We start from the raw sequence: 13033 nt of genomic DNA on the forward strand, positions 1-13033 counted from the left end.
AAAAAAAAAAAAAAAAAAAAAGAAAGAAAGAAAGAAAAGAAAAGAAAAGAAGGAAAAGAAAGAAAGAAGTGAAGAGGCAAGAGGAGAGATGAGGCAAATATTTTCCTCTCCATGCACAGTGAAGTTTAGCTTAAGGGGCTGCTGAGAAAAAGGATGCAGTTCAATTCTTATTCAAACTTCATAAACATGGAAAACAATTAAGTGACAAGTGTTTGAGTTACACAAGTGATCACGACACACTTTTATTTCTGGGAAAGGGTCTCGTTCTGTCACCCACGCTGGAATGCAGTGCATGAACACGGCTCACTGCAGCTTCAATCCTGGGCCCAAGTGATCCTCCCACCTCAGCCTCCCGAGTAACTGGGACCATAGCAGGCACCACCACACCTGGCTAAGTTTTAAATTTTTCGTAGAGATGGGGTTTCCCTGTGTCGTTCCTGACAATGGGACTCTTCTCCTAGCCAGGAAGGTGGCAGTAAAGGACAAGGACAGAGAGAAGGGTGAGTAGAGAGAGAAAAGCAGGTCTCAGGCTGGACCAGAACGTGTTGGCTAATGCTCTGTGAGCCACTGATCCTCTCAGAAATAGCAGGCACGAAAGTGACATTTATTAAAATAGGAGTTAGGCACAGGTAATTTACAAGGCATTCCTAGGTGGCAAGTCACTGTCAGCACCCTCATTTTCCAGATGGGAGACAGAACCAAGGGTCAAGACTCAGTGGCCTTTCAGGATAATGTAAGTGCAGGGTGAGGCAGTAATTCCAACTGAGATGAGGCCGGCATGGCTGTTGGTCTCATCCTTCTCCTTACCACCTCCCTTCCTGCAGTGCTTAGTGCTATGTCATTCCCAGCCAGACTGTGAATGGGGATGACACCTATGAGACAGCAAAGCTGAGGACTCCAGAGCTTTCTGCTTTCCTTCTCACTATGATCATCTGTACATACTTAACGTTTCAAAGGGCTAAATGTGCCTCCTGGTGGAACAGGGTTCAGATCCCATGCAAACCAGGGAGCGGTGAGCTCCATAGTTCAGTCTGGATAACCTCACAGAGAAAACACTTTTTTCTTTTTCCTCTGAGAACCTGGCTAGTTTGCGACATACGACATTTAGGGTAAGGACTTCAGTTGACTAAACAATAAATAGGGAGACTTATCATAGAAGCATCCCAGAGTGCACACTCAAACAGGAATTCCTCTTGTAAAGGAGATGGTCAAGCAGAAAGCTCTCTGAGAAAGAGAATGACATCAACAGGCCCAGAGAGGACACATTACAACCTATCAGTCATCAGCCGAAGGAAAGGGGAAAGCAATGCAAGGAACTGGGCCATTTCAATGACTGCCCTGTTGAAAAGATCGAATCCAGCAGGGGAATTGGGCTGCTTGCTGCCTTCCCACCAGCATGGCAAATGTGGTGGTGTACTGGGAAAAACAAAGGGCAGGGGGCTCTATCCTAGCTTTGCCACCAATTAGCTGTGTGACCTTGGACAGTTAATTTATAATTTAAATCTCATCATCTGTAAAAAGAAAAAGTCAGTAAAAATGATTTCCTCATTCTAGCCCCACAGGGAAACGTGTGCTGCCATGAAAGTCAGCTCTGATCCACAGGACCAGCAAAGCCTAAATCAAAGAAGTTAGACTAAGGGCAAATAAAAATACTGACCTACATGCCAATATTTTTATATATATGTGTGTGTGTGTATATATATATGTGTGTATATATATATGTGTGTGTATATATATTTTTTGGAGACAGAGTCTCGCTTTGTCACTCAGGCTGGAGTGCAGTGGCACAATCTTGGCTCACTACAACCTCTGCCTCCTGAGTTCAAGCAATCCTCCTGCCTCAGCCTCCTGAGTACCTGAGACTACAGGCACACACCACCACACCTGACTAATTTTTGTTATTTTTAGTAGAGACAGGGGTTCACTGTTTGGGCCAGGCTGGTCTCGAACTCCTGGCCTCAGGTGATCCACTTGCCTCGGCCTCCCAAAGTGTTGGGATTACAGGCATGAGCCACCACACCTGGCCTCAATAATTTATTTCTGACAGCTGCCCCCTGCCATCAAGTACAACTTGATTTAGCTCTGGATAGTTATTTTTTAAGAACAAAAGAAAATGAAAATTATGAAATAAAATAATCACAAGTCAATTTTTACGTTTTTCTCTGAAAACTCTCAGGTTTTCAAAGTCATTTTAATAAAAAAATTGAGGAAATTTTTTTTTTTTTCTTGAAATAGGGTCTCACTCTGTTGCCTAGGCTGGAGTGCAGTGGTGGGAATATGGTTCACTATAGCACGACCTCCTAGGTTCAAGCAATCCCTTAGCCTCAGCCTCCCGAGTAGCTAAGACTACAGGTATACACTAATTTTTAAATTTTTTGTAGAGACTGGGTCCCACTATATTGCCCAGGCTGGTCTCAAACTCCTGGGCTCAAGTGATCCTCCTGCCTCAGCCTCCCAAAGTACTGGGATTACAGGTGTGATGCACTACACCCAGCCAAAATCGAAGTGTTTTAGCTTTTGGCAGGAACATCACCTATCCTTACTTAAAAGTCATTATCTCAGGGACCTCCAGAATTAATCATTTACCCTGAATTCTCATTTTCTCAGATGTGGAAAAAATGGTACTAGCAACTTGAATACAAGTGATGGGCAGTGGGTCATCCTTCTGTGGACACAGGCCAGGCTAGGACCCACTTTTGCAGCTATAAAAACATTTCTTAGCAGAGGTGAGTTCATTCAGCCAATGTGCAAATGATGCAAGTATTCAGTATTCAGGCCCAAGTAGCCTCAATTACAACCACATGCAGTACTTTTTTTGATATCTTCTGAGACAATTTAATTATGATTCTGGCAATCATTAGTTTTATCCATGCCATATCAGGATGGCAATTAATGCAAAGTACATACAAAGTAACTGAGGGGAGAGTGGCTCTCCTAACCTCCAGATGAGGTCTGGAAAACAGAATTCATTATACTCAAGGCCAAACACCTTTGAAAATGTTGCAGCATACAAGGTAGTGTCTAGAAGACAATGTCTGTTTCAAAGCCTAGTGATTAGTTTAAAAAAAAAAATGGTTCCAAGCCAGGTACAGTGGTGTATGCCTGTAGTTCCAGCTACTTTGGGGGGCTCAGGCAGAAGGACTGGTTGAGCCCAGAAGTTTAAGTCCAGCCTGGGCAACATAGCAACACCCTGTCTCTAAAAAAACTTTTTAAAATGAAAAACTAAATGGTTCTGAAAAGAGCATTTTAAATCACCTTTCTTTCTTTCTTCTTCTTTTTTTATTTTTTATTTTATTTTTTATTTTTTTAAGATGGTGTCTTGCTATGCTTCCCAGGCTGGCCTCAAACTCTTAGGTCGAAGTGATCCTCCTGCCTTAGCCTCCCAAGTAGCTGGGACTACAGGTACTGTCAGTATGCCTGGCATCACTTTTTTAATATCAGCTTTCTAATATTTTGTAATATGTCAAAATCTGAGAATTCTGATAGACCTTTAGTATGTTTAGATATGAGGTCCTACATATATTGTTCTAGTTTCTTCTAATTATAAATTGCGAGAATTTCTCTAAAAGGACAGAAGGGGAAGGTGCCTCACCTTGATAATCTTTTCTACACCAGAAGAACAGATCATGTAGGTGTGGGGATTAAATCGGACTTGGTTAACAATAGATCGATGCCCTTTCAGCACCATGAAGGCTCCGTTGACCACCCTACCAATGCCACCTGGGAAAACAGAAGGAAACAAAAATCAGATGATGAAATGAATGAAAGTAAATAGGTTCCAGTAACAGCAGATAAACAGCTCTGAATGGGAGCTAAGATTTTTTTATTATACCACTAGCAGAATGCTTAATCTTACAGATAAGTTGCTATGGAAAGAGAGAAGATGAAACACCTCTCAGCATATGTGCTCTTATGAAGAGCCTTTATTTAGCCTTTAAGCATTGCCCACACCCACCCACCACAATTCCATTGTCAATGAAACCAAAGCCACTTAAAACACTTCTCAAATTTTTGATCTCCAAGATAGAATCCAAGTGCTACCTTAGAAAAGGCCAATCACGAGCAAAACGAGACTGAACTGCTTGGGAATAGGTAGGCAGCTGAACCAGGGACATGCAGAACCAGAAGCATATAATGACTTAAACGTACAAAAAACATCGCTAATCCATTTGCCCTCAGTTTCTATGATGAAGACAGCAAACAAAACAAAACAAAACAAAAAACCCCATAAAAACCAAAACCACTGGGGGAAATAATAGAGAGAATACTTCCCCCCCACCCCGCCAATAGCAGGGAGAACTAAGGATACAGAAAGAAAGAAGATTTGGATCACTTTCGTAATAAGCAGGGTCTAAGTGCTGAAAATTAGAATTAGAGAGTGGACCTTAAAGATACCATGTATAGATTAAAGTCAAGAGGACATCGATAGAAGCTGCATTTTAAGGACCATCCTGTAGGCTTCCTTCTTCAGTGAATGAGAAAAGTGCCAGAGGCCTGGAACTTATAACACAGATAAACATGTTATCATTTATGAACTTGGGATAAATTCAAAGGTTCCACTGCACTGATAATGATATCATACCCATCCAGAACACATGCACATAAATTCTGATCAAGTTCCTTCTGAGCAATGAGACAACTCAGTATACACAGAAAAACATGTGCCCTTGGCTAACTGGCAAAATGTGATGCATCCAGACACAAACAAATGAGTGTTCATTCATCTACTCAAGAAATCACCTCTTAGTCCCTACCAGGAGCATGGCTCCACTAGGCCACAAAGTATCATTAGACAGTCTGTGCTCCAAGTGCCTCCCTCCACTCCCAACTCCACCTTATACAAATACTCATTCCAAATATTTCTCAATGTCTGTGTTTAGAGGGAAAAAGACTACAACAATATCCCTTCCCCAAAAATAATATGGCTCTAGGGGTACTTTCTGCTTTTGGTCCCCTAACACAACTCTCCTTTTTCTCATGGAAGAGATACCTCCTTATTGCCATGTATGTATCTTTTTTATGACAGCAAAAGGTTCCAGACTGCACCCATCTGCTCACTCAGCCAGCTTTAGGTGCTCAATCTATTTGGTGGGTGACAAAACTTTTCTCCATATTTGACATTAATAATATTTGAATTGTCCAGAATGGAAAATATATTTATCATATTCATATCTCAGCCCAACGTCAAGTTTGCTAATAAACCATAAAAAAAGAAAGGGACTAGGACACAGGATTAGCGTATTTTTCATGGAGAAAGAGGATGAGGAAAAGTTAGGCACTGACGTACACTGCCATTGTGGGAACCTCTAGGCAGTCTGAGTGCACTGGGTTCCTAAGGTGGGATGAAAGGGAAGCTGGGCCTAGTCAAAATGAAAACAAACTAGAGAGAATTAGGGAAGAGGGATAAATAGGAATCTAAAGAACCCCAAAATAGTTGTCTTGACAGAGATCCTACCATCCCCCAAAAGTTCCTTTGGGTCTATCTCTTCTAGATAAGGTTAATTATGACAAGTAGCATTTCTGCTCATGGGTTTCCTCTGAATTTTACTTTTTTAACATCCTACTTCTACCTCTACTCCCACTAGGGTGGTCAGCAAAGAAACTTTGATTTAAATCTAGCAACAGTCTCTTGTTTAATCCTACTGCCTCATAAAAAGGGGGGATGGGCCGGGCACGGTGGCTCAAGCCTGTAATCCCAGCACTTTGGAAGGCCGAGACGGGCGGATCATGAGGTCAGGAGATCGAGACCATCCTGGCTAACACGGTGAAACCCTGTCTCTACTGAAAAAGACAAAAAAACTAGCTGGGCGAGGTGGCGGGTGCCTGTAGTCCCAGCTACTCGGGAGGCTGAGGCAAGAGAATAGCGTAAACCCGGGACGCAGAGCTTGCAGTGAGCTGAGATCCAGCCACTGTACTCTAGCCCAGGCGACAGAGCAAGACTCTGTCTCAAAAAAAAAAAAAAGGTGGGGGGGATGCAGGGGGATTTAAGTGACTTATCCCAAGTCACAAAGCTAGAAAATGGCAGAGCCGAGATTTCAACCAAAGTCTGGCTACAGTGCCTAATATGCTTTCCACCATATCAGCTGCCTTTGGAAGATGGAAAAGTTTGAACAGGAATGGAGTCAGAAGCTTACATTCAGAAGATTTAGATTACTAAATCTTTCTGGCAGTTATTAGATAGGTGGTTTTCTTCTGAAGTCCTAAATTAAAAGAAGGGGCACTGTATTCAATGGTATCCCAAGCACAAGCTCTATAGCATTACCATAAGCCATTTCATCACGTCACTGACACTGAGTACACGATGAGAGTAGAACTGGATCTGTCTTACTTACTCTTGCGTACCTAGAACCTGTGCAATGTCCAAAGTCCACCAGGTGCATAAATACTTGCTGAATGAATAGTGTTTGAAAAGAGAGCAATTTTAGAGTAAGTATGTCAAAAGAGGACAGATGGAAGGTCTCATAAAGAATCAGCTATCATAGAACTAAAGTGCATCAACCAAAACAATCTTTCTGACTTGGAACACAATTAAAGTAACTTTCAGATCTAAAGAATAGTTGAAGGGTATCAATGTCTGAAAATTCAGACCATGGAAAAACTGTTTCTATTGCACTTTCAGGCAATATGACCTCTTTTTTTTTTTTTTTGAGATGGAGTCTTGCTCTGTTGCCCAGGCTGGAGTGCAGTGGCTCGATCAGGGCTCACTGCAACCTCCACCTCCCAGGTTCAAGCAATTCTCTGCCTCAGCCTCCTGAGTAGCGGGGATTACAGGTGCCCACCACCATGCCTGGCTAATTTTTGTATTTTCAGTAGAGACGGGGTTTCACCATCTTGGCCAGGCTGGCCTTGAACTCCTGACCTCGTGATCCACCCGCCTCGGCCTCCCAAAGTGCTGGGATTACAGGCGTGAGCCACCGCGCCCAGCCCTGATTTCTCTTCTTGGTAGCAATTTTAACACAAGGTCTTTTTTTTCCTTCTTTCCACCCACGCTGCTACCTAGGAAATCTGAAAAAAAAAGAGGAAATCAATAAACCCAGAGACTGATGGTGAAAACAGGTACAGGCAGAATTATAGTGGCCATTTGTTTAAGGTAACCAAGACTGTGTACAATCATAGCAATAAATGGCTTCAGAGAGGTTTTTCATAGTTTCTTTCCTGGTTCCCAGGTTTGAGATGATTGAATACAACTGCTACTGAACAGTTTACATACAATAATTTTTTGCGATTCATCCTAGAAATCTGTATAAGCCAGATAGCTTCTCCTTTAATCTGAAATAGCTAAAGTCAAAATGCCAATATCAGAAAGAGTCTAGGGTCTCCTTTCCTCTGTCATCTAACCAGACTGTGCTGGTCGATAGTAGGATCAAATTGGAAGGAGTTAGGAAGGGCATATTTTAATCCAAGAACTATATAACCCACATAATCTCCCTTCAGGGTCATCTCTTAAGACTGTGGGTAAGGGCCCAGGTAAGGATCAACCTCACCCCCTTGGTTGTTGAACTGTCCTGACTGAATCGCTAATAATGGGTACCAATAAATAAAATACCACATACCCAGGGAAAAGGATCTGACTCATTCCTGAGCTTCCATTTGTTTATAAAATTCTGTATAAACCAATAGTCATTTCTCTGGGCTATCTGCTTTGGTAGGCTTAGCCAAATGTGCTGACACTTTTTTTTTTTTTTTGAGATGGACTCTTGCTCTGTTGCCCAGGCTGGAGTGCAGTGGCACAATCTTGGCTCTCTGCAACCTCCACCTCCTGGGTTCAAGCAATTCTCCTGCCTCAGCCTCCTGAATAGCTAGGATTACAGGCGCATGCCACCACACTCAGCTAATTTTTTTGTATTTTTGGTAGAGATGCAGTTTCACCATGTTGGTCAGGTTGGTCTCCAACTCCTGACCTCATAATCTGTCCACCTTGGCCTCCCAAAGTGCTGGGATTACAGGCATGAGCCACCGCGCCCAACCAGCTGACACCCCTTTTTAAGTTTAGTTCCTAAGCTGAGGCCAAAGTCCCCATATATTAATCTTTCTTTGATTTAGAAGAGGTGGTAGGGGGGTGGGGAAGACTATAACCATATCTATTGCAAGATCTCAGAAAGGAAAATTCGAACAAGGTATCTCACAGAATTTCAGTATCAGTGATCCACTTACTACCTTAGGAGACCCCAGGATCCCAGGGGAAAACAACTTGCTCAAAATTCAGATAAAGATCTTTCTAAATGCCAAGGCCAAATGTCTCCTTAGAGAAAACCAAGGGAAATGTGTATGTCCTAATTTCCCTCCCTTCTCTACTTATGGCCCACTTTCATCACATTCAGCCAGGGGTTTACTGCCTCAGGCCTTTGAAGAGTCAGAATACTATTCCCATTTCTAGCCAATTTCAGTTGCTTTTGTTTAGTGTCAAGTTCATTTGCTTCATGAAGTCCTCCAAGAATGAGTATGTTTTTGACTCAAACGCTGAAAGCAATGTGGTCAAGATTTCTTGATGTCTTGGTCTAATAGCAACTTATCAATCATGGCACTTTGGGCTATAAAAGAGACCACTTAAGTACTCTGTACTGAAATCAATCCCAAATGCAACCTGGACAAAACACCAGGATTAATTTTCTTGCCAGAGTCCTTGGACTTTTTGCCCTTTCCTTGCAACCCCATTATGGTCATGTACTGCATAATGATGTTTCAGTCAATGACAGTGGTCCCATAAGATTATAATACTGTATATTGGCCAGAAGCAGTGGCTCACGCCTGTAATCCCAGCACTTTCGGAGGCCAAAGTGGGCATATCACTTCAGAGGCCAGGAGTTTGAGACCAGCCTGGTCAACATGGCAAAACCCTGTCTTTACTAAACATACAAAAATTAGCCAGGTGTGGTGGTGCACATCTGTAATCTCAGCTACTCGGGAGGCTGAAGCATGAGAATCGCTTGAATCCGGAAGTTGGAGGTTGCAGTGAGCTTAGATCACACCACTGTACTCCAGCCTAGGTGACAGAGCAAGACTGTCTCAAACACACACACACACACACACACAAGACCACAGAAACAACAACAAAAATCCAAAAAACAACCTTGTATCTTCACTGTATCTTTTCTATGTTTAGTTATGTTTAGATACACAAACACTTACCATTGTGTCCAATTGCCTACAGTATTCAGTATAGTCACATGCTATACAGGTTTGTAGCCTAGAAGCAATAGGCTATACCACACAGCCTAGGTGTGTATATGCTTTACCATCTAGATTTGTGTAAATACACCCTATGAATTTTGCACAACAAATCACCTAATGACACATTTCTCAGAATGCAACCTCATTGTTAAGTGCCTAATGACTATAATAGGTGGAACAAATACCTTTGTAAGAGTGGGAAGAAATTAAGTGTGCAGGCAATAGTGAGGAACTTAGAACAGGGGCCAAAAGACTGGAAGGGGCTGATAGAAAACAAAAACTTACGACAGCAGGAGATAAAGCTTGCATTTGTAAACAATAGAGCAATGACCTTCATGAAGAAGTAAAGAACCTTGGTCTTCTGAGATTTAGATGTTGATATATACAAGATAGTAAGAATAGAGCAAGGTATGTAAGAAGGAGATGTGATAAATGATTGCTAAATGGAAATCAGTGAAGAACACTGTTAAGGGTGCTATTAAAAAAACTCTATCATCCAGTGGCTCATGCCTCTAATCCCAATACTTTGGGAGGCCACGGCAGGCGGATCATGAGGTCAAGAGATCAAGACCATCCTGGCCAATATGGTGAAACCCCATCTCTACGTTAATAACAATACAAAAATTAGTGGGGTGTGGTGGCGCATGCCTGTAGTTCCAGCTATGTGGGAGGCTGAGGCAGGAGAATCACTTGAACCCGGGAGGCAGAGGTTGCAGTGAGCCGAGATTGTGCCACTGCACTCCAGCCTGGCAACAGAGGGAGACTCCGTCTCAAAAAACAAACAAACAAACAAACAACAACTCTATCATCAGGCTAAAAAGACAGATTATGGTATAGGAAATGCTTTCAGTACTTCATGAAGAACCTTATCTGGCAGATCTAGGCTGGGGTTATCAAACCATCCTGAACAACATACTGATAAGGCAAGACTGTGAACAGATACCTAAAAGGGTAGTAGTACTTTGTAGGGGAGAAGTTGAAAACCAGATAACAGTAGTTATTCAAATGATAAAATGGACATCAAATCTCTGTTGATTACCTAGTCCTTCCCTGAGCAATATGAGTGATTTGGACTTGGGAAAATTTAGTATATGACAGCATATGCTATTCACCAAAAAATTCAATGGTTAATTCAGTCTTCATCTGAACTCTTCTTATTTGATTTATCAGCAACATTCAACCTAGTTAGTTGCTTCTTCACCTGATTTCCTAGGATCACCCTCTCTTGGTCTTCCTTCTACCTCAATTGGTCACTCCTTCTTGATCTCCTTTTTGGATACTCTCCTTGATTCCTTTTTGTTTTCTTGCTATGCTGCCCAGGCTGGAGTGCAGTGGCTACTCACAGTTGGAATCACAGCACATTACAGCCCTGAACTAATAGATTCAAGTGATCCTCCCACCTCAGTCTCTCAAGTAGCTGGACTACAGGTGCATGCCACCATACCCAGCTTCCTCCCCTTGACTTCTAAAGATTGGAATATCTTAAGGGCTCAATCCTGACTAACTATACACACTTATTTGGTAAGCTCACCCAGTCTTATGGCTTTATACTATCTACATGCTATCCAAACTTAAAATTGTTATTTCTAGTCCAGACCTTTCTCTTGAACTCTAGACCTTCAAACCATTCAACATTTCTACCTGGATGTTTAAGAAACATCTTGAACTACCTGCACTGCCCTCTTCCCTGATCTTTGAGAAAATCCTGATGGTTTTACCTTCAAAATATATCTAGAATCCAACCTCTATTACCCTGGTTCAAGCCATCATCACCATTCACCTGTATCAAATGAGACCCCTACTAGTTCTCATTTCTATTCTTGGCAGCCCCATTCCTACCATCTATCCTCAACTCAGCAGCCAGAGTGATCCTTTTAAAACAAGTCAGATCATACCATTCCTCTGCTCGAAATCCTCTAATGTCACCCCATTTCCTCAGTAAGAGCTTACATGATTGCACAGCCGCCTTGCTTCACTCATCACTGACTTCATCTCCCACTATTATCCCCATCCCCTACTCTGCCTTAACACCTTGACTTCCTTGCTGTTTATCAAATACACCAGGTATACTCTTACTTCAGGACCTTCATGCTGGCTCTCCCTGAAATGCTCTTCTACCAAATTTCTGCATGGCCAGCTCCTTAAGCACTTTGAGGCTTTTACTCAGATATGAACTTCTCACTAAGGCCTATACTAAATATTCTGTATACAACCACAACACCGCGGGCCCCCAATACCACCCCAGGCCGCCCAATACCACTTCCTATCTTCCTTACTCTGTTCTACTTTTTCTATAGCACTTCTAACCTTTTAAACATACTACATAATTTACTATGTTTATTGTTCACTGTTTCCCCTGCTAGAACATAAGCTCCACAATAGCAGGGCTTCTGTCTCCACTGTATCCCTAGTCTCTAGAACTGTGCCTAGCACAGAGTAAGGTTTTTAATAAATATATGATGAAATGAAAAGATGTGAGTGTATTAGATGGTGGAACACAAGCATGCAGGAAAAAAAAAATCTCCACATATGGGTTCCATCACCCAATAAGTGTTTCTTTTTTTCCAATCTTCCTGCAGCCGATTTCATATCTTTTTTTTTTTTTTTTTTTGAGACAGGGTCTCATTTTGTTCCCCAGGCTGGAGTGCAGTGGCATGATTTTGGCTCACAGTAATCCCACCTCCCAGGCTCAAGCAATCTTCCTACCTCAGCCTCCCTAGTAGCTGGGACTATAGGGACATGGCGCCACGCCTGGCTAATGTTTTGTATTTTTTGTAGAGATGGGGTTTCGCCATGTTGCTCAGGCTGGTCTCAAACTCTCGGGCTCAAACAATCCTCCTGCCTTGGCCCCCCGAAATGTTGGGATTACAGGTGTGAGCCACCTAATCCAGCACAGATATTCTTTTTTTTCTTTTTTTTTTTTTAAGATGGAGTCTCACCAGGCTGGAGTGCAGTGGTGCGATCTCGGCTCACTGCAACCTCTGCCTACCGGGGGTTCAAGTGATTCTCCTGCCTCAGCCTCCCAAGTAGCTGGGACTACTGGCACGCACCACCATGCCCAGCTAATTTTTGTATTTTTAGTAGAGATGGGGTTTCGCCATGTTGGCCAGCATGGTCTCAATCTCTCAACCTCGTGATCCGCCCGCCTTGGCCTCCCAAAGTGCTGGGATTACAGGCATAGAGCCACTGCGCCTGGCCCAGATATTCTTTTACAGCATTTTTACTATAATGTAGTAAGTAGGGGCAGAGAAATAAAGGGGCTGAAATCCTACCTATCCTTCAGGGTCCTCTGAAATGCTAACTGCATGAAAACTTTACCAGTCTCCCCAAGTCTCTTCAAGACCTCCTTCATTACCTTTTTTATAGGGCTCAGAAGCCACTTTTACATTGAGTGTATATGTCTGTGTGTGTGCTCATGCACATCCTTTTTGTCGTCTCTGTTATACTGGAAGCTCTTTGAAGGCAAAAAAATGTTAATTTTTCAGTGGCCCATAGAGCTTTACATGATGTCTTATCTAAGGATACTCAGTAAGTGAACAAATTGAAATTAAAGCCCTCATCATCCTCTCTGCAATAAAGCTTGAAGCTTAAAGCTATCTGCAAAAAAGGGGTTTGGTAAGCAGATTTAAGACAATCTGTTTCATTCTTGACTCCACTGGCAGAATTAAGAGTTTACTGCAAGGGTCGGACATGGTAGCTCATGCCTGTAATCCCAACACTTTGGGAGGCCAAGACAGGTGGATCACCCGAGGTCGGGAGTTCGAGATCAGCCTGACCAACATGGAGAAACCCCGTCTCTATTAAAAATACAAAATTAGCTGGGTGTGGTGGCACATGCCTGTAAACCTAGCTATTCAGGAGG

At 42.5% G+C, this 13033-nt stretch overlaps 1 protein-coding gene across 2 annotated transcripts in view; it reads right to left on the reverse strand.

The window, feature by feature from the left end:
* The window catches only part of DCAF5 (DDB1 and CUL4 associated factor 5), a 106134-nt gene that overhangs the window by 5376 nt on the left and 87725 nt on the right, over positions 1-13033 (reverse strand). For both annotated transcript variants that reach the window (XM_012000882.1, XM_012000881.1), the window contains exon 8: positions 3593-3720. In XM_012000882.1, coding sequence (XP_011856272.1) covers positions 3593-3720 — 128 coding nt within the window. The remainder of the gene's footprint in view (positions 1-3592; positions 3721-13033) is intronic.

This window comes from Mandrillus leucophaeus, unplaced genomic scaffold (assembly GCF_000951045.1).
Source record: "Mandrillus leucophaeus isolate KB7577 unplaced genomic scaffold, Mleu.le_1.0 Scaffold641, whole genome shotgun sequence".
NCBI classification, from domain to species: domain Eukaryota; kingdom Metazoa; phylum Chordata; class Mammalia; order Primates; family Cercopithecidae; genus Mandrillus; species Mandrillus leucophaeus.